This window comes from Cydia splendana, chromosome 4, assembly GCF_910591565.1.
Source record: "Cydia splendana chromosome 4, ilCydSple1.2, whole genome shotgun sequence".
NCBI classification, from domain to species: Eukaryota; Metazoa; Arthropoda; class Insecta; order Lepidoptera; family Tortricidae; genus Cydia; species Cydia splendana.
This window is the reverse complement of record NC_085963.1, coordinates 1,084,345-1,106,573: the sequence shown is the minus strand read 5'-3', so window position 1 is coordinate 1,106,573 and position 22,229 is coordinate 1,084,345. Positions and strand designations below refer to the sequence as shown.

At 36.6% G+C, this 22,229-nt stretch overlaps 2 protein-coding genes across 6 annotated transcripts in view; both read left to right on the top strand.

The window, feature by feature from the left end:
- Positions 1-8,001, top strand: part of LOC134789638 (uncharacterized) — a 275,518-nt gene extending 267,517 nt beyond the window's left edge. For 3 of the 4 annotated variants that reach the window (XM_063760225.1, XM_063760227.1, XM_063760224.1), the window contains exons 8-10: positions 2,653-2,737; positions 4,515-4,751; positions 6,131-8,001. In XM_063760225.1, the coding sequence (XP_063616295.1) occupies positions 2,653-2,737; positions 4,515-4,751; positions 6,131-6,246 (438 nt within the window). In that variant the 3' untranslated portion in view covers positions 6,247-8,001. Of the gene's footprint in view, positions 1-2,652; positions 2,738-4,514; positions 4,896-6,130 lie in introns of all 4 variants that reach the window. The other variant, XM_063760226.1, reaches the window with a different exon arrangement.
- Positions 8,002-9,110: 1,109 nt separating this feature from the next.
- Positions 9,111-17,398, top strand: LOC134789632 (intraflagellar transport protein 74 homolog). 2 transcript variants are annotated; one of them, XM_063760210.1, is made up of 10 exons: positions 9,111-9,263; positions 11,562-11,688; positions 12,692-12,929; positions 13,320-13,516; positions 14,095-14,271; positions 14,634-14,759; positions 14,994-15,095; positions 15,420-15,725; positions 16,184-16,408; positions 17,073-17,398. In XM_063760210.1, exons 1-10 carry the CDS (start codon positions 9,157-9,159, stop codon positions 17,283-17,285), a joined length of 1,818 nt encoding a protein of 605 aa, XP_063616280.1. In that variant the 5' UTR covers positions 9,111-9,156; the 3' UTR covers positions 17,286-17,398. The 2 variants fall into 2 exon arrangements, with proteins under 2 accessions (XP_063616280.1, XP_063616281.1); XM_063760211.1 differs by having other exon boundaries at positions 9,134-9,263; positions 11,565-11,688.
- Positions 17,399-22,229: the final 4,831 nt, after the last annotated feature.

Below are 22,229 nucleotides of genomic sequence, written 5' to 3'. Positions count from 1 at the left end.
TTAGATAGCAGCTGACTAGATATTGTACAAAGTCATATGGCGTAGGCGCCGAACAATGATGTTATCGCATGTCGACTGGATGCAACTAATGCCCATATGGACGTCATATAAAAGGATTTTATCAAGACTGGAAAGTTATGAACGCCCCCCGATATCAGCGTTTCTTTAGCTCGTGATTTTAAGAATAAGTACATATGTTTATTTTTTGCTCCATCTACTATTGAACTGACAAAGACGTTGTGAGTCCCAAATTGCTAACTTTTCAGCATCTATTTGTCATATACTTAATGTAGATTTTGAATGTACTATTATGTACAGTTACTATACCTCCTTAAATATTTTGTCCTTATATTACTTAGGTAGTTACATCAGACCATTACTTAGTTCAACATTACAGCGTTTAAGAGTAAAAACGTCTTTCAAATGTTCTTAAACGATACAAAAACGATTCGAAAATTGAAAAGCCCTTTTGATCACAAATCCGATATATTACCTTCAATGATTTTATAGATAAATCAAATGATTCCACGACCGACGGTCACGACGAAATGACGATGCATGAAGTCCCAGAGAAAGCTAAAGACGGGAAAAAACGGGAGGCGGTCAAAGCTATTTGCTTGTCATGTTTAAGTTATCTCGACGAAGGATTAATTTTGGTTATATCTCAATAAACGGGGATTTGGGACGTGAGAGACTGTGAACTATAAATTGATGTCGAAACATAATCACTTAACAGTGATGTCTTATCTTCTGGATGAAATCATAAGCACGTTTTGATAACTTTTTCCGCGTGAGTGTTGTAATGTGTAATTTAAAACAGTTAATTACTATTGATTTGATACAGATGTGTCCAAGGACTGGTATGCAATGATTATTTCTATTAAGAGCTTATAACAACTTTTTAATATGGGGTACCCTGTAAATGTGTTTTGTGGGTTCCTGGTATCTAAACTCGTAGCACATTCGTTACTCTGTGACGATGACGATGTTCCTTGCAACAGTGCAAAAACACATATACAGATTAGCAAGAGTCACTTATCAGTTGATAATATAGGTAGAGATAATCATAGTGTCTAATAAAGAGTAATAGTTTTTATTATTCTCCATTGACTGTCAAAAGTGAGTTGCCCCTTTTGCCAGACTGTCAACATTATAATTAGGTATTCGGTTTTAAATAGTCCTTAAAATATTTAAACGGCCATATTATATTAGCATAAAATAATTTAGAGCTTGTGTTATGTCCAATCAGCAACTGTTTTAAAAATATCTCCGCAATTCTCAAGCTATTTTCTTCAGTTTCAAGGCAATGGTAATAACAGGGCGTTTTGCAATCGTACCCGACGTGTCAGGATAATTGGTAATGCACAATTATTCCGAGATGTAATGCGGGCCATTATGCCACGACTGCCACGAGTTTACCTTTAGGTGGCCGGGTTAAAGTAGGACGTGACTTTAAAACTACTTACGGTTAAATTGGAGAATTAACACAAGTAAAAATAACTTAGGATTATCGTCATAACAAGTTTATTAAATTAAAATATTTTGTTACGGGAAATTACTTTAAAAAATCTCCTGCTTTAAAGTTTAAAAATAAATAAATAAAATAAATAAATATTATAGGACATTTTTTACACTAATTGACTAAGCCCCACGGTAAGCTCAAGAAGGCTTGTGTTGTGGGTACTCAGACAACGATATATATAATATATAAATACTTAAATACATAGAAAACAACCATGACTCAGGAACAAATATCTGTATCATTCTACAAATAAATGCCCTTACCAGGATTCGCACCCGGGACCATCGGCTTCATAGGCAGGGTCACTACCCACTAGGCCAGACCGGTCGTCCTAATAATTTATTTTAAATACAGTCAAATGCTAGTACTTATCGAATAACCAGTACTTACAGACAGCAATTTAAGTATAACCAGAAGTTATTACTATATTTTAAAAGCAAGTATATTTGGGTAATTAGATTAATTAAGGAGTGATGTGTTCGAATGGTATTTTCTCATTCTTCAGCACGCTCTATAGGCGTAAATATATCAACGGTTAGCATTTATATGTATCCAAGTGCGGCAAAGTTAATAAATAAGGATAAAATATATATTTTATTTTTATTTTATTTATTTATTAAAGTACACCCACATCATACATATATTATAACTTACGCTAAAAACATTTACAAGGTAATAAATACTGATACATATGACAATTATGGAGTACATAACATTGATAAAGTGTTACAGTGAGATCAAACTTAACCTATAACTATACAATTAAATCTAAGAATTAAACTAATTAATTATAACTATAAAACTACAAACAACACGGATCTTTTTTTCTATTCTTTTTTTTTTGTTTTATAATTTATAATGAAAGAATGAGCAACAAGATACAAAATTATTTATTATTTACCTACTTACTTATTTATTTGTTTTTATTTTTTCGCCCATTATTTTATTTATAACGTATTATAAGATGTCGTTAAAAATATGATTCGTTTTAATTGTGACAATGAGTTTTATAGTTTTTGATCCAATCAATGCTTTCTAATGCATAGGTACTTGACTCGATATGTAAACATTTACATTTAAGATTACAAACTTAAAAGCAAATAATTAAGTATACAATAATTCATTTTCAGCCCGATTACGATGACATAGAGGACGGCCGCCTGCCGCAGCTCGCTCGCGGCAAGTCCGACAAGGGGAAAGACAACAAAAAATACGGTAAGGAAACTTTTACCTATCGGATTTATACAGTGAATTTGTTACATTAAGAGTTACTGATGTAGATAAAACCATAGCGAAGTCATACTGAACAACTTTCACTATGGAGCCAACCCCGTATTAAGTTATCCAATAAAACATTGACATTTGAAACGGCAGATCGTTTTTAGTAAAAAAAACAACGGGTTGCACTCCGGGAGTGCCGACAGAAGTGAAAACTCAATGGCTAGTCCAAAATGTCTGCAGCACTATGTATAACTGACCCACCCTCCTTTCCGTTGAAAAACTTTAGTTCCGAAATTGCTGGTAAGTGAGTTTGTTTAAAATACGAAATTCAAATTTGTAGCGTTAATTGTTTAAAATTCGAATAGAAATTGTAAAGTTACCTTGCAGACCTCGCATCTAAATATATTTGGTCATGATATTTTGAGTTTTATTCACCAGTACTAGAGTTCACTTTTATTAGCGATTTCAGCAAGATGTAGCTTTATTGAATTATATTTGAGTGATATAAAGTTAGAATGTAACTGTGAGGTCCTCGTATTTCAACCCGTACAAGATTAGAACCTTTTTCATGTAATGTCATTGAGTTTTTCTTTATTGATTTAAATGCCATCTAAATGAGTGGCCATCTAAACGTTACGGTCACGTGATCGCCTTAACTGTCTCGAGTTTATCATTTTTTCCCCACCTGAAAAAGTGCCCAGCGCCGCTAAAGAAGTTTTCACTTCAAAAATTTAGTATGACCTACGTATTCTAGGCTAGAAAAACAAAATTATAAACTGAAATAGCCGTCATATTCCTACTAAAGAAAAAAGTGACCAAGCCTTACAGTGGCGGAGGAGTGTAAATAATAACACAAATCCAAACATTTAATATAATTTGTAAAAGTTGTAAAAACAATATTGCTCTTTATCTGCTCAAATATAAGAGAATAACGCCGTGTTCAGATATTTATGAGCACCTCCGCCGCTCCGTTTTATCTACAAGCTATTCTACCTCCATTTGTTTAATTAAAAAAGCGATAATTCCCACATTCGCCTCGGCACGTGTTCCCAAGCTGATTGTGACGAGCACAATGGGTGTCGCAAACACTGGCATTTGCTATCCTTGATATTTGTTCGGCATTTATACTATAGGGTAGGTCTACGATAACTCGGTTGGCAGTGTCAATGTTTGGGAACGCTATACTTAATGTACCTGTTTAATAAAATTATAATATATCCCTGCAAGGGGAAAGTCAACAAACTATAATTATGTATGTTAGTCACTAACCTTTTAAAACTCAGTAGATTTTTGTTAAATTGTATCTTTTTGTAGCAAACACAAATGTAAAAATGACGGATTGGGACGGACGGGACTGATAGTGTTTGTCAAGACATTTTTCAGACGTTCTATAACACTATTACTGCCCGCCACACTTCAATACACTGCCTGATTATGTGTATAGACAAAGCGACAATCGCGTTTTTACTTACTTATAAAATATTAGCAAAAGTGGGCATGTAGGTATTTCTTTAGAAGCAATAAGATACATATAATTATTAAATTAATAGATACTTTGATTGTACAAATATTTAATCCGACCCGTGCCAAGTTATACGTGAAATAAGCGCTGGCCTTACATTATACTACCTACCAAGTCGGTGCAAACTTTTTTCATGGTCAGAGCCTAGCTATAATTTGAAGCACCTATTTACAAGAAGACTTAATTTAAAATCGTTTGCTTACTAGGCGTAAAAACTGATAAACTAATGAACTGTTTCTCCCATTCCAGATGACCCGTACTACTGCGGCCTGCGCGCCCGCGTGCCGAACTTCGTTAAAACCAACGCCAAGCACATCCTCCCAGCCATGACCGAGCGCCTCACACTCAAAGACGCCCCAGTCCCAAGCAAGCGCTTCAGCGTAGCCCATGCGCACCCCGCCTTCCCGCCGCATATGGCCCCGTTCGCTCATGCCCCCATGCCACCCCAAGCTCTATGGCATGCCCGTTCTTACGAAAGCGGAATCGGTGCGTACGGTCCGAGGAAAGAGAAACTCATGTACCAATTCTATCCCGACAGGGAGCGCCGGCTGCGACCGCTCGTCATCCAACAACCCCGCTAGTGTACATAATGACTAACCCGCACTTTGAAGGCTCTTCGCTCCAATCTTGGTATTTAAACGACATTTTTCTGTTGCTTAGCTTGACTTGCTTCAGATTGCGTTCTTTCTGGGGCGTAGCTAAGTAGGCCAATTCGAATTTACTTACATTGTGACATTAAAATGATATCTGAATGAGCCGCTCCCGCGTCTTGCTCGCACCACGGACATACATGTACGGACAAGTACATACGATTGAAATTCACGCGCGACTGACATCATTTAGATATAATTTTGATATCACAAGTATAAGTTTGAATCGGCCTCAAGGGCCTGTTTACACATTGATTAGTGTTTAAGTTCATACATTTTCCACTTAACGCAAGTAGCATGTATGAACTAGCTCTAAACACTAATAAATGTTTAAACAGGCCCTAAAACAGTTGTTTATTGACAAACGCCGTTCGAAAAATAAAAATGTGTCGGGATGAAAGCGAACGAAAAGTCACGTGATCATGTCCATACATTATTTAAGTTTCGATCATAGCGTTATCTATAAACGATTGTAAGCTAGCCCCACTGGTCACTGTGGCACCTTTCGTTTCTTTGTCTTGTGGGAGCACTTGGCACTTTTCAATGTTGTTTTTCTACTACGTTTCTGACCTTATTGTTCTTTTTTCAAAAAGTTTATCTTTGCCTTTTGTAAAATCCACTTGTCTTTGTGTACTTTTTCTTCACGTTACGTTCCGTTTCTTTACTCACAACACTTTCCTGTGTTGCCTTTTGAATAAAAACATGGTACCATAAGTGTATAAAATAGTAGTAGTGCATATCTTTAGTTAGAAAACCCGTAGCGAATTAGCCAATGCCGCTTTACAGTGCGCGCTTTGCGTTAGATTTTTTTTCCATTTTCTCTATCATTTGATTTTGATAATTATCCAAACATATGCTGTTTTCATTATTTTTTTATTGTATGACACAAGTAGCATGGACATAAACGCACTGACTTTGACATGGACACTTAGATGACTTATAGTCGAAGCGACGGTTGCATTTTTACCTACCTTGCTAAACATACATTACAGTAACTGCTGTCATGAGAATATTACTTGATTTGTAAAACCTTTGGTGCCTTTCAACTCAAAATTGATAAAAATTTTAAGGTACATATTACATTCCTCGTCTTTAAAATTGTGTTATCTATGGAAGATAAGTTGCCCTGGTAATTAAAATTGGTAAAAATGGAACCTCCGTCGGCACAGTCTAGCACGTAGCTAGCACTAAGACTAACGACCACAATCCTTTCAGATGGAGAGCATTATGACCCTTATGCGCTGTACGGCCGTCTGCCCATGCCTGGCCGCGGCTTCCCTCCCCCTCCGCCGGCGCACGCGCGTCACATGTTCATCGGAGAGTGGGACTAAAATGCACTTTAACCCCTACACAGTAGAGACATATTAGCTTGTATTTATAGTTTATGTGGCAATTGTTGTATAAAACATAATTTAGCCGAATAAACTATAGCCACCTGATTGTTAGTCGATTAATAATGTAACTGTAAGGAGTAGGTATTGTCACATTGATGTAGTTGAAGGATATGTGTGGCAAATATAAGTTTTTATATTTATTTTGTGGATAGGAATGCTTTATATCAATGTGACTGTATCTTTGATGTGGATCTAGATGAACGTTTTTTTTGTAAATATTTACTTTGTTGTATATTTGTTTGTACAGTAGCGTAATCTGTATTTTAGATTTTTTGTATTCTGTTGCGTTTTTTGTTTGGACAAATATGCGTCCATGGCTTTAGTTATGTTTATACATTTTGAAATTTTTTATTCGATTTTATGTATTATCCATTTTGGAAATAAGCTAGAATGTATCTAGAGTAATAGTTAACAAGTAGATGTTGACAGAATATTTTCTGATACATTTAATTTAAACTACCTAGTTACTAAAATAATGTAACAAATCACTGCCACTTGATTTTACATTTCTATATTATCTTATGAAATGTTTTATATTTATTAATTAGGTGTCAATCCTAGTCAAAAACTGGGTTGGGAAAAATGAAAATGAACACAGGCGAAACATATGAAACATGGTGTTTTTCAATATTATGACTAAACTAAGGGCACTAATGCATATATTATAATAACTTGAAAAGTTTACCGTAAATCGAGGTTACAAAATAGTCCATACGCAAGTGATAATTACCAATTATACCTATAAATACATAACTTATGCCCAAACGGGAAAACATTATTTTTTTCTAATTTACTGTATAAACATGAAACTCTCCCCACAAAATGCAAAGTAACCCCGGTCTACAGTACCTACTATTTCGTTTAAATAATTTTGTATTGTCTTTTGTAAATAATTTTCTTATAATATTTCAGTTAGCAATAATATTCCGTACTTAAATATTATTTTAACACCCTTATACGTTCTCCGAGTTTTCTTAAGTTTTCGCCAATACTCAATATAATCTTATATTAAATACCAACTTAGTTTTACGTATTGAATTACTCGTTCGATATAATTTATTGTAAGTTTTAAGCAGTGTATGGTTGGTTATGTTTTAAACTATTGTTAGAAAGAAGAAAGAGCGCGTACCTAGACAATGTAAATCCTACCTTATGGAACATAATTTTAAATTGGTAAGTAAGCATTATTGTGTTCAATGAAACATAAAAATTGCAGTCAGCGCCTGGACTATACTGACATCCTAAAACCAGACGTTTTCATTATGATGTTGCTCTGGCGCTTAAAATTACTGTAGATTAAGTTTTCATAATTTTGTATCCAATATTTTAAGATAATATTAGAAAGTTTAAAACTGGCTATATGTACGTTTCGTATAAAAAATCTATTTGTACATTGTATTTAGACCGTATAGCTATTTTAAACTGACATTTGTACATTGAAAATAAAAGTTGCAGGTGCTACTCTGGTTACCATTTTGTATCTTATGTATTATTGTAGATAATTAAATAAAGATACTCCTTCTGATATGTCACAAAAGACGAATGCATTTTTCCCGCGTACGATAGATGGAAATGTTTAACAAACTCGAATTTGTAGTATAATAATATCAACATCCGAATTATATAATGTTAAAGAGGGTGTTGGTTTGAGTAACCTACTTATGTATCGATAAATAAACAATTATTTTTAAATCCTGTTTTATTTGATTACACTGCAGCACTGAATCTATTACTTGTCTGTAAAGAAAGTTGTTTGTTGAAATAGATTTTGTTTTGATCCAAAATTACAGCAATAAGTATTTACTGCAATGTTCTGCAGCCAGAGTGCAGCACTATAGTTCGTTTTTTTTAGCATTAGAAAGAACTTGAAAGAAGGTAAGCGATCTTGACATGTCTTTTAATTGAAAAACGCTTTTTAAAAATCAGTAACTATAGATGGTCAAGCAAATCTTGTCAGTAGAAAAAGGCGCGAAATTCAAATTTTCTATGAGACGATATCCCTTCGCGCCTACATTTTTCAAATTTGCCGCCTTTTTCTACTGACAAGATCTGCTTGACCAAGTATATTACTTATGAAAGCAGAAGAATATAAATGATCGTATTAGATTCATAATTGTTACATATTTGCTATAACTTATTTTTAAAATGTGTGTTTTCAATTAAAAGACCCATCAAGATTGTTTACCTTATTTCTAATGCTAAAAAAAACGAACTATAGTGCACATATTAAACCATAGAGTAACTTATACATACTAGGCCTTAAACAGTTTTTAGTCAAGTTTTCACTATGACATTGATGCATCAAGGCGGTTTATTAACAGGTGGCCTGACGCGAAACGCGAAAATCGAAATTTCGTTATCTGCCTCTATCGATCGAATAGGCAAGAGTGATAGAGAAGCAGAAACCGAGCATTCGATTGTCGGGTTTCACGGTAGGCCATGTGATTGAGCTAGTGACGCCCTCTACGCAGAGTTTTGCGTAATATTCCTTATAGAGAGGTAGTCTAAGAAAAAACGTGCCCCTTAGTTTGACATCCAAAACAGATGGCGCTGTAGGTACCTACTGATATATTTTGCGGTCAATGAATTGTCAAACGTCAACTTTTGACAATCAGAGTTACCGCAAAATGTATGGAGCCGTACAGCGCCATCTCGTTTACTTGATAATAGTTGATTATAGTAACCTTTCGGATGAGTGTGGCGGACAAAATCGACCAGTAACCATAGTGGCTACCAAACAAACTCCTCACTTAATGGTAACCATGGCAACACATAAACAACACAGCCATTGCGCGTGCCACAGAACGTTACCGTAAAAAACAGCGTTCGCTAATAGTTTTGGTCAATATGGATTTTTCTGACGGCAGTGGAGTGGACAGCGCGGTTCGGAGAGAACGGCCCGTGTCCAGACGGGGATTTAGAGAATATAGTAATAGTAGTTCTGCTGTGTCAAGGTAAGAAGTTTAGGTATTGATATTTTTGTAAACTGCTGATTTGAGTTTAGTTTTATATTTAATTATGGATGTAAATAGATGAATTAGAAATTACCGGTGTCCTAGAAAAGTTTTATACACTCGGGTGCAAAGAAATCGGACCACCCCAGCATTTTCAACATTTTTTCAATTTGTGTAAAAACTGTAACCTCGATCATGATAATTTAAATACCACGTGGTAGATAATTTTCTGCCCTATCAAATGACATCAATATTCAGGGGTGGGGATGGATATTGTGCAAAATATGGGCCTGGAAATCACCCCCCTCCAACTGCCTCATTAGCGCATGCACTAATTGACCACTTATCATTAGGTATAAAAACAGTCATTATCATTGTTTATGCATCATTCGTGATTGGTACGTCTTCCTGAACACTACTCTCATCGCCTGAACCTGGAAAAACTGGAGAAAAATGGATACTACCTCGACTGAAGCCGGCCAAGCAGTTGCCCTATTGCAGGGAGGGCTTAGTCAACGTGCAGTGGCTCGACAACTCAACCTATCGAAGTCATCGGTTCAACGTGTCTTCCAGAGATTCCGCGTAGATCAGACGTTATCCAGAAGACCCGGAACTGGCAGAACTCGCATCACTTCTGAGAGAGATGACCGTTTCATCGTTCTTACCTCGCTACGAAATCGTCGACTGAATGCCGTTCAGCTTCAGCAGAAGCTCCTAGAGACCAGGAATGTGTCTATCAGCCGATGGACAGTTAGAAGACGACTGAAGGAGAAGGAATTGACAGCTCACAGAGCTGCAAATGGCCCAAAACTCACCCCAATACATCGTGGACAACGACGCGTCTTCGCTCGCGAACATGAAGAATGGACCCTTCAGCAATGGAGTTCCGTACTTTTTTCCGACGAGTGCAGGATAACTTTGTCTGGCAATGACGGACGGGTACGAGTCTACCGAAGACCTGGGGAGCGATTCTCTCAATGCTGCATCGAGGAACGTGTTGCTTATAGTGGGGGGTCAATCATGGTCTGGGCTGGTATTTCTTTGGAAGCGAAGACGGACATTGTGTTCATCACAGGGCCAGGTACCAGACCGAATTCAGGCGGTTTGACTGCACGTCGGTACGTGGAGGAAATCCTGGCTGATCATGTGGTCCCATTTGCGGGTTATATCGGCGATGAGTTCATCCTCATGCAAGATAACGCTCGGCCGCATACAGCCCGGATCACTAAGGAGTACTTGGAGGAGGTCGGCATCAGAGTCATGGAGTGGCCAGCCCGCAGTCCTGACCTAAACCCGATCGAGCACATTTGGGACGAGCTGAAAAGAAGAATCCGGGCCAGAAATCCCGCCCCTGAATCCTTACTGGAGCTAAAGACTGCGATCGAAGAAGAATGGGCGGGCATCCCTCAAGACACTGTAAAAAAATTCATAAGATCAATGAAAAACCGAATGACTGCATGTCGTAGGGCTAGAGGAGGCAATATACGGTATTAAAATGCTGAAAATTGTTTTAATTTTTACTTGATATCTTTAGAATCGCAGTTTTCCCATTATGCATAAGTTTCACTCCAGTATGCATTTTTAGGGTGACAAAGTTCTTAGCCCTGAAAGCCTGAAAATATTGGAAGTAAACCTGTGAAAAGCACATCAATTTATAGAGGAAAAGCCAACCTTTCATTAGGTATATAATATGTCACAGTAGCACATACAGTTTTTACAGAAATTGAAAAAATGATAAAAATGCTGGGGTGGTCCGATTTCTTTGCACCCGAGTGTATTATATGCAACAGTGAACACTAGGTTTCTAGATGCGCACAGTTGCAGTATTTATATTTATGCATGTAATAGTATGTATGTAGGTATTGTAGGTACTTACCTATGTGGGTGAGTATGTCTGTGTCGTCTGTTTCACCGTAGCGTAACTTCAACACTACTGAGCTGATATTGAGTATAAGACGAAACTGCAAGTTTGTTTGGCTATTCTTTCCCGTAAGTTAAGAATATTTATTAACAAACCAAAAAGTTAATATGACGGGATCAGGACCGATTTTAAATAGGTAGGCTACAACTATAAATTAGGCTTTACTGTGCTTTAAGGGCTGATTTAGAGCGCGCGCGAACTCGCATGCGATTTTAGTTATATTGCGGACTGATGGTTACGTCCAATTCGACCGACCGATCAAAATCCGCAATGTAATGAAACTCGCATGCGAGTTCTCGCATCGTCTAAATGAGCCCTAACTTTCAGTAACAAAACATACATTTTATTTTCACTAAGAGTAGGTATGTTTTGGACAGGAGTGGCAGCATGCGTCCAGCCTCAGCATACCGCGGCGGCACAGCCTCTCGCCTATCCACGGCTGCACTCGGTCCGGCCCCGCCGACAGCTGGCCGACAGTCCACGGCTATGACTGGTTTTTCAATGGTAATAGTTTATTTATGTTTCATGTTTATACCTAATTGTGATTATTTATGATTTTCACATGCCTACACTGTGTATTAAACAAGAGCGCCTGCCAAATACATTTTTGCTTTGTTTATGGCGATAAATGTTGCTAATTCGCTCCGCACAGGCAATTAAATTCTTGAGAAAATACTCATTTCATCTTAGATTGGCAAACTTGTACAACAAACAATACAGATTTGTACCTACACAATGGGACCAACGTTGACGACGCATTAAGTTAAAAATGCTGAGTTTCAGACTGGCGGAATAAATACATACGTTTTTATGAGAAGTCAGAATCAGAATCAGAGTCGGATTTTTTTTACCCTTACTGAACAGAAAAGTCCCCTGTACCTAGGGTTGCCATACGTCAGGATTTCTCCGGACATGTCAGGATTTTTGACCCTTTGTCCGGATTGCGGCCGGACTTGGCAAATGTCAGGATTTTTAGGAATGACCTCATAAAAAAAAGTAATTACGTGTTATATTTATTACAAAATGTATACAGTTTTAATGAATGAAAGGATACATAAAAGTAGTAAATAATCAACAAGAACTATAATATTTATTTTAAAACAATTTAAAATAGGATAAATTACAGCTAAAGAGACCTCAATCAATTTGTTTGCTTAAAACTCTAGTTACAATCTACTTTTGTTTTTTGGTTTCAATTATTAATCATATCGTATTACCTGTTGTATTGTGCAATTTATTATTAATTAATAATAAACGTCATTCAAGTTAATCTCGCCAAATCTCTGTTACAAGAAATGTCAGGATTTTTAGGGCGATGTCAGGATTTTTATCAGGACATTTAATTCTTCCTTATGGCAGCCCTATCTGTACCTAACTAAAAGGTGCGGACCAAAATATTTAGGAGTACAACAGGGTCAGGGTATCTGATGGATATCTTAGTTGACTATTATATTGGATATTGAACATCAATATATAACATCTTGTTATATTTTCATTCTCTCCAAAGATTGACCGGCCGATAACCCAGCAAGGCATCTCTGGTCTCCGCACGGGCACAGCCCGCGGGTTCCGAACCCGGCAACTCCAGGACAAACGTTATTGGGAAGAGCTGATGCAAGTCAAAGTGAGAGAGATGAAGGCTGAGATCGCAAGGCTGAGCGAGCAAGCTGATGCTGGGGAGAGAGAAAGGTCGGCGAAGAAGCATTATGAGAAGAGGGTTAAGGATTTAGCTCAAGAATTAACTGGTAAAATGATTATGTACTCAATGGCTTTAATTACTCCTCGAATGGAGATGATGTCGACCCACAAAAAATACACTTTATTTCTCCCTTTATTTTTTGGACTGAAGCCCTGTGTGCCTTTTAGATAGGTAATACTATCCAAAAATATCTGACGGACTACTGTAGTGGACATGGACAATGTCCATGATAGCTCGAAAAGCTTACGGAAAATCCTCCAAAAACAAAGATATCATTGTTTACAGTCACAATTAGAAGGCTCCAAGCGGGTGAGGTGTTAAAAATATGAAAATTGTCCTCAGAGCTCTATTGTTAAGGAAGTAAAAGCACATGAAGATTATTGAAACCCCTTTACACCTTAGCTACTTTCTGCTATTAATTTCGAACCATTTTCAGATCTACAAGGTCGCCTCTCAGATTACAACACTGCCATCCGCATAGCGAACGGCGAAGCCTCGAAGCACTCAGTGGAAGAGCAGACCAGGGAGCTGGAGCTGAGCAATAAGAAGCTACAAGAGGAGGTGGAACAGGTGTTCTTGGAGAAGCAGAGGAAGGAGAACCAGCTGAGGCAGCTGAGGGAACAGATGGAGAAGGTTGGTGAATGTTGTCGACGAAGTTTCTCTTATGCTTAAGTCTGCTATTTCCTTACTTGTTGCCGTCGACTGGAGTAACTTGAAACAAAGTGTCTGTAATTTTGTATTCGTAATCTCAGATCTCAGGGTCATTCTTTCAATTACTTACAACTTTCATAGTTAAAAATACCTGAAATCGCACAGATATCCTTTTTAACCCTGTCTCTTAAGTAGGTCTAGGTCAAATGCTGTTTTTATATACGTACAGTCGCCATCAGATATATCGGAGCGGCCAAGGTGCTCACAAATATCGGAACACGCCTCTATTGTCAGGGCGTTAGAGCGCGTGTTCAGATATTGTGAACACCTTGGCCGCTCCGATATATCTGATGGCGACTGTACTTAGTTGTAGGTGCTATCCTTTTGTGGATAAGTCTTAGTGGTACAAGAATTCTCTTTCTACTTTCTACTTGTAAAAGTGAAAGCTTGACTGCCGTAGTGGTTAAAATTGCAATAGCAATTGACAATTAAGTATAGGTGGTAGGTAGTGTTTTTCTGTAGAAATATAGGATTGTACCATAAAGACGATTTTTTTACAGGAGCAAACAACAATATCAAAATTATTATCAGAAATGACTCCCGAGCAGAAGGATCAGTACAACGAGCTGGAAGCCACGGCTGCAGCTTTGAGAGAGGAAGTTGAACAGTCCAGGACTCGGATTGATCTGTTGACTAAGGAAAAGGATCAGTTTAGCAAGGAGATTTCAGGATCTCAGGTAGGGTTCTACTTCTTTTAATTTGACCGACTTTATCCTCCTGGCGAAAGTGTACCTACTAAATTAGATAGTTTAAATATAAATTTGTCAATATGCTACTTATATTATAGGACGCTGCTGGTCTTTAGAAAGTTAATTACTTTTAACTTCTCTTCCTTTGAGTTCCAAGCCAAGAAACTTTCTATCGGATTGATTCACCCGACTGTCTCTTGTCCCTTCGCATGCACACACTTACTCTTCCAGAATATGTATCCTTGCAGACGTCTTCGGTGTATTAACTAATAGTTTATATTTCTGACATAATTAAGTACCTATATAGGTAGGTACGTGTGCTCTTATGAAACCTAGGTATATATTTCCAGATAAAACTTCATTTACTTGAGCTACACCGACGATTGGCAACCGCTGAAGAGAAGCGTGACAACCTAAAGAATGAAATGAACAACCGCTTAGACCCACAAGAGGAAAGAGAAAAGCTTCTGCAACAGGCAAGTACATCAGTAACAATATATGAAAATAAGAACAATTCTACGTGATACAAATCCTTCTAAAAAAAGGAAAGAGACTTCAAAATGTAAATTTGCAACCACACCTAAATTTTAACTAATTTAACTCGTCTCGATTTAACTCCCTTCGATCGTGTTTTAATTTATCGCCACTCGTTGCGAATTTCACACTTATATCGTAATGTACTATTATACAAGCTTGACAAAATATTCCAGGTGAGAGAAGACAACGCATCAATCCAATCGCTGGACAGCAACGCTGCCAGCCTGAAAGAACAGATACGGAAGGTTCAAGAACTGATCGATGAGGCAGAACAGGTAAGATAAGGTCTTATCATATCATCAGGGACACCTTTTAACGAAAATTTGAAAACTCTGGTGGATACTTAAGAAGTGTTATATGTGGCAGAATGAGAAATTGGAGGGAGGGATTGGTATATCTAAATTGAAATTATTTTATAACTTGACAATGAAAGTTTATGGTTGTAAACAGGCGCTGCCTCCTAGAGCTTGGTCCCTTGCTCGTTGGAAGCTCTGCCGACTTCACTTGACGACAAAATTTTAATTTATTATCATAGTACTTTTATGCAACAGTTCTGTTCAATATTTAAATGAACATTCACTAAACTGATTATTTTGCAGGACTTAGAGGAAGGTAACTCTGAGCGTCACCAAAAATACAGAGAACTCAAGAAACGAGAGGAAACCATGGACAATTTCATGTCAACTTACGAAGAAAACCTCAAAAAGGAACAAGACCGCATCGAACAGCTGGAAAAAGACATAGTTTTTGCTTTAGAACACAGCAGTTCTAATATTGACATGGATTTGAGTGAGCTGGACTCTTTGAAGCAGAAGGAGGGGTATACCTCGGTGTACGATGAGGGAAAGAAATCGATGGACACTTTGATGAAGGATTATGAGAGGTTCCAGACTAATTTGAAAAAGGTTGGTTAATTGAGTTTGATATCTTTTAAAAGATTCTCGAAAGTGGGAGTAGTAGGTACCTACTCGGAAATTTCTATAAATTTCACATGCATAGGAAGTTTCCATTCTGAAAATTAAATGTTTCATACAAATATGTGTAGTAGGTACCTACCTACTTATCCAAATATTTTCATGCAATTTGGAACATCAATCTTTGGATTCGATCAGTAATACTTATTTAGACCCATCGGCATTATGCAGTATACCGATTGCCGATGCGGATCTAAATAATACAATTCATCTTGTTGAAACAACACCTAGGGCTTTTGCCTATACTGCTTTGTGATATTTACATAGTTAATCTAATAAAAAAGTCTAAATTCGGTAGAGATAACCTATAATTAGCTGCAGGTAAATACACTGCAACAATTAACTCAGATGACAAATCAGTTGATTACCACCTTTTTTAATTTTTTTAGATTGAATCGACCCGCGAACGTTTAGCAACCGAGCTCCAAACCTTACCAGAGAAAACCCAGGCCATGCAAGAAGAGCTCGTGACACTATCGGACCTGGAGAGACTTCGCGACGAAGGCGAGGAACAGAAGAAAGCGTTAGAAACAGAAATACAGCTGCTCAAAGAGAAGCTAGCGCCCACGGAGAGCGCGGTTACAGAGGCTGCTAGTAAACTAAAGAAATTGCAGGTTAGTTTAGTAAATTCCTGAAGCCATGTTAGGTACAGAACAGAGGATAGGAGTGAAGAATTAAGAGGAACAGAACAAAGCTGGAACAGAGCAAACTGGAGACTGAAATCCAGGTGATAAAGAAGAATAGGCGCCCTTGGGAGAGGGCGGTTACGGAGGCATCTAGTAAATTGAAGAAATTGCAGGTTAGTTTTTAATAAATACTTGAAGCCTTATAGGTATTTAGGTACGGTGACGTCATTATCAGGGACAACCTGATCGGACCTGGAGAGGCTTCGCGACAAGGGCGAGGGGCAGAAGAAAGCGTTAGAAACAGTAGAAATACAGGTGTTGAAAGAGACGCTAGCACCCACGGAGAGCGTGGTTATGGAAGCTGAAGTTGCAGGTTGCAGGAAGCGCTTTCATCAGATTTATTCGTATTCAATTAGACAGAGTTTGGAAACTCAGTCCAGCAGCCTGTTGCTTTGGCATAAGAATACGTATGTGATTCTCATTTTCCGACAAAACCGACGTTTGACAGCGGAAGATCTACACACTTAAACAATTGAGTCAATATTAAGAAACGACTAGGTCTTTTTATGATTCTTGTCCAATTGGACGAGATTGAATTACATCTCCCTTTCTGCATTCTAAACTCATTATACTTATTATCTTTTATTCACAGGAAAGCCTTGACGGCAACGAAATGTACGCCAAACTCAACAAACTCGAAGACCAACTGGCTCAACTGGAAGACCGGAAGAGCGTTCTAGAAGAAGACATAGCTTCTATTACGATGAAGGGAGACTATGTGCCTATAAAGAAAAAGGCTTTAGAAGAGCTGGCAGAGTTGAATAAGAAGATCATTGAGGACTTAAATTCTGGGAAGTCTTATTAGTTCTGAACGGTGAAAATGAATAAAGTGGGCGGGAGCGTAAGTGAAATTTCACTTACTCTCGCGACCCACTTGCGTTCACTGTATAGACCCTGATTTTGGCGCGAAATGTGAATTTCAAGTTTTCGATTTAGGCCATAAGATGGTAGACCCTACAATGCGCATGGTCGCTTTAAGGCGACGGTAGCGGTGGGTAAAATATCAGATTCTGTCAATTTACCCCATTTCACACACAAGCGCACTTCACGCACACTACCTCACTTTACTGGGACAGGTCAGTGACCCATCATGTTTTTTTAAGATTGGACTTTTAGTTTAGTATTGACCACTAGCCTCCTTTGAGGGTAAAAGCATTCCATTTAAAGATGAAAGAGAAACAATGCATTTAATCTTGCTTTCCTTGTCTGTTCATGTCACACGTGACGTACCTATTTAATTCATTTGATTGTTGACTGTTTTACTACCTACTATTGCTTTGTCGAGATACGCGTTTTGTACAATTAAAGCGAATAAAACAAGATGTCATTAAGTCAGATGTAAAATGTTATTTACTACTCTATACGGTTTTTCATAAGGTGCAAAATCCATTCAATAGGAATTTAAATAAATAAAGTTTCAGCAGGGTGGCAATTCCATTTTGGCGGATAAAGCGAAACAGAATAGTTCTATCGAACCTGCTTACAAATTTTCACGAGAATCAGTTGAGAAATGTGATCTGCAAAGGAGAACATACAAAAGCATTTTTGCCCAAGCTGAAACGGAGACCTTTGCTAACGCTCGGCCAATGATGGTTTAGGTACACCTATAAAAAATGATTGTCCCTGCTGTAATTTTAATATCTTTATATTTCAACCGGTATAGTTTTACCTTCAAAAATAATCGGTATCGCTAAACAATAGCGGTACCTTACTACTTATACGTTCACGAAATCGGTATCTGCATAACTTGATTGTTAGTAAACTAACCTGGAAAATAATCTCAAAATCACCGAAACATTTATGTACAGTCACCTGCAATAATATGTTACGTCATTAGCGCCAACTTTGCCTCCAGGGAAACTTTGCCCAAAACGACAATTTTAAACAAATTCGTTAATGTAGAAAAATTGATAATAGTTATGGCCACCCTGCTGTTTTTAGTAGAAAATTGGTTATATTTCTGACAAAGTATATGCCAAACTTGTGCATAACTTGACTTGGGAATTTTGAGTTTGAGCGAGTTATCTAATATAGGGTATATTTCGGCGGGCAAAAAATTGATAAATAATGAATGCAAGTAGAAAAAATTGAGAACCCTTTGACAAATATTTCCGGGTTTCAGTTATAACACATGAAGCATAGATTATGTCTATTGAGATTTAAACTAATAAGGCCTAAATACACAAAAGTTTTAACGGTGGGCAAAGTAATCCGGTAATTTGGCAGCTATACCAACATTGCCCACCACCAAAAACGGATTAGGGTTGTCACTTTCATCTAATTTACCCAACTTCGCAAGTAAAAGAAGGTTATGTTTGTACACTAAAATAAGTTTATAAATATATACTGTATTAAATTTGTCTTATTATCCTTTATTTAGATGTTTTATTCCGTTAACGAATGAAAACACAACAAAAATCATATTTTTGGTCATTAAACTATTGTAACAGATTTTCTCAAAAGTGACAACCCTAGCCTTTGTAAAATGCTTAGGCGAGCCTTATTTGGAAATGGGCAAAAACGGGTAGGCAACATTGCCCAGCAAATTTATTTAAAAGTTTTTACACTTATCGCTAAGTTATTAACAGGGAATGGTAGGATTGCCCAAAACCTTTAAGTGATCCTTAGACATCATCATCATATATACGAGCTGTATTTGAATACCAAATTGACGTGGGCAATGTTGGCGAAAACCCCGGATATTTTTTTATTTGGCCGCCCTCTAAAACGCAAAAAAATGGGTAAAAACACGATAAAAAAAATGTTTTCTTCACATAAACTGATGCGTTTGATCACAATGGACGTGCTGAGCAAAAAAAGTCATATGATGTGATTTTTTTTGAGAAATTCGTGTTTAAAAAAAAAAGCGGGCAAAGTTGATGATAATGATAATGAACTTCCCAAAATCATAGATGACATTTGTGTAATGTTTGCTGATGATGCAACTATTTTGTTCTCTGATGGAAACAAAGATTGCAACTTTCAACAGAAAATAAACAATTGTTTAAGTACTATCGTAGAATGGCTTAACTCAATTAATTTAAATGTGAATACAAGTAAAACGAAAGTTATGCAATTTAGGAACTACAAAACAGACCCACTGAACATGAATATTGAATACATGGGTATAAAAATTCAAGATGTAGATAGTACCAATTTTTTAGGCGTCTCCATAGACCCACATTTAAATTGGAAATCTCATGTGGAAAAAATTAACAAAAGAATTTCCAGTCAGTGCTATGCCTTATCCATATTATCAAATACATGTTCAGAAGATACAGTTAAAAACGCTTATTATGGAAATGTATATCCTTTATTAAGCTATGGTTTAATTTACTGGGGCAATTCAGTTAATGTAGAATCAACCTTTATTCTGCAAAAGAAATGCATCCGGATTATATACCGCTTCTATAACAATGAGTCCCTAAGACACGTCTTTAAAGAAAACAAATTTCTTACATTAACTGGGCTGTATATCTACGAGCTTTGCTTATTTGTGTCAAACAATAAATGCGACTTTTCATTTTACTCAGCACAACGTGATAATGTGAGATCGCAATACAAATACAACATATTGCTCCCGGCAGTCAGAAATGCAGCTTATTGTAGGAGCACATTTATAACTGCAATTAAAGTTTTCAATCACCTACCCTCAAGCATAAAAATGTTAAGCGGAAAAAAATTCAAACTACAGCTAAAGGGATGGTTGATTGATCGTGTTTTTTATAATTTGCATGAATACTTTATGTATGAGACCAACTAGCATGTTAACAAATATGTAGTTTTAGTTAAATTAAGTAAGTATTAGTTAAGTTGAAAATGTAATATTGTATACCCGATATGGGTTGCCGTTGTGACTGTATGTGTATAACATTGTATTCCACCTTATTGTACACGGTAAACAATAAATGACTTCTATTCTATTCTATTCTAATGAGTAATGACGGTACCTACTCTTCGAAGGTCGCAAAAATATGTGACATGCTCTTATGGTTCTACAAATAAGATCGTGTCAGATATTTTTGCGGCCTTCGTTGTGTAACATAAATTGCAGGTGACTGTACATTTGGAATAATTATTTTATTTAGTTTCAACGAAAGTTTCAAGTTTAGTACGAAAATACTTCAGATATGCAATATGCACAAAATGTAGACCTAATCGAAATAAAACATTGCTTTTTATAGTAAATTTATAAAACATTCGATACATAGGTATACATAACAATAACCAGGCCACAACGCTATTGGCCTGTAAGCTTCATCTCGGTCTCCAAAGCCGCAAAAACTTGCTAGTACTTAGTGCTGGTCTAGCCTTTATTTTTTCTTGAAGATTTTCAGAGAACAGCACGTACACGCATTATACATATAGACGGAACGAACGGCATAATCATAATAATTTATTCGTCGCAATCCATGGTATTACAGATTTAGTTACAAGACTTTCAGGTATTACTTATACGAATTACATAACTCTTCCTGTTAATAGGCAATATTTTAATATAAAAGTTCTATAATATAATACAAGATTACAGTTGTCATCAAAATTCATTGACATACAGAAGTCAAATACGTTTTTAAAATGACGCAAAATGATACCAGCATAATAAAAATTGATCCCAATCAGTAAAGATGAGTCTTTAAACTTTTTTCATTTTAAGCGAGTTTTGAAGGAAGATAATACTTAAATTCGGCTGTAATCGTATTATTTTAAGATAGTTTACTGCGGTTTTCAACAATAATGACCCGTAAATAACAGCAAATGAAATTTAAATGAGACGCGAGCTGATATTTATGTACCCTATTTTTTGAAATACATTTTATCTACTGGTATGCTTTCTCGTGTGCGTATATGATTTAATGTCAATATAATTGTCAAAAGGAAGAAAATCAAGCTGTCATTTTCATTTGAAGAAGTACACGTGTGCTCCGGTGTAGCCCCAACGGGCATCTGACTTGAAGAAGAATTTTGAGTGATGTCGTCAATGTATGGAAATTGTTCGAAAGTTTACATTTGAGATTGAATTTCTGTGTTGTCTTTGTGAGTAAAAATATAAATCGATAATAAATTGGTAGCTGAATTATCTAGCTTCCAAAATCATACAATAATTCAATTACTGTCAAAGACAAAATTGTTTTGCTTCTGTCTCAAACGGAACTCCATATTTTGATTTTTTGATACTTTTAGTGTCGGTTTGTAGAGAATAACAGCAAATTAAAAATATAATGGCATAAAGAGTCGGTACACGGTTTCTTCGTGAATAAATTTACGTGTAATTTAATGCAATTATCAAACATTTATTGAACAAATTATGGTTACAAAGTGAGGTCAAAATCGAAAACGTCATATACCGGCCCCTTAAGAAATATCACTGCAAATGTTCTTTTGTATATTGTATAGGTAACATACTCTGGTAATAAAGTTGGTTAATCTTTGTATAAGTTGGACATGACGTCCAAAACATAAACGTTTTTAAGATAGAGTTATGGTCACATATTTCGACTTGGTCGCTTCGATGTATCCGTTGATGACCATACATATCCTTTTGTAGTGTGAACTATTCACACATAATAATATGTAATTTTGTAATTATAAGGGTGATTAAATGACAATGCAATATTACATAACTTAATTTTATTTCAACAAGTCATATTTTATATCACAGACTGGACTTACACTACAATTTCACTACGTTCACAACTAAAAATAATTTCGTCAGGTGACAAGCAAATCTCACTAATTACTAAAAAAT

What these genes read in the sequence shown, in the direction of transcription:
- LOC134789632 (XM_063760210.1), top strand. Translation starts at nt 9,157, where the DNA reads ATGGATTTTTCTGACGGCAGTGGAGTGGACAGCGCGGTTCGGAGAGAA. An exon ending in AGTAGTTCTGCTGTGTCAAG is followed by an intron (nt 9,264 to 11,561) that starts GTAAGAAGTTTA and finishes TGTTTTGGACAG; the next exon opens with GAGTGGCAGCATGCGTCCAG. An exon ending in AGGAGATTTCAGGATCTCAG is followed by an intron (nt 14,272 to 14,633) that starts GTAGGGTTCTAC and finishes ATATATTTCCAG; the next exon opens with ATAAAACTTCATTTACTTGA.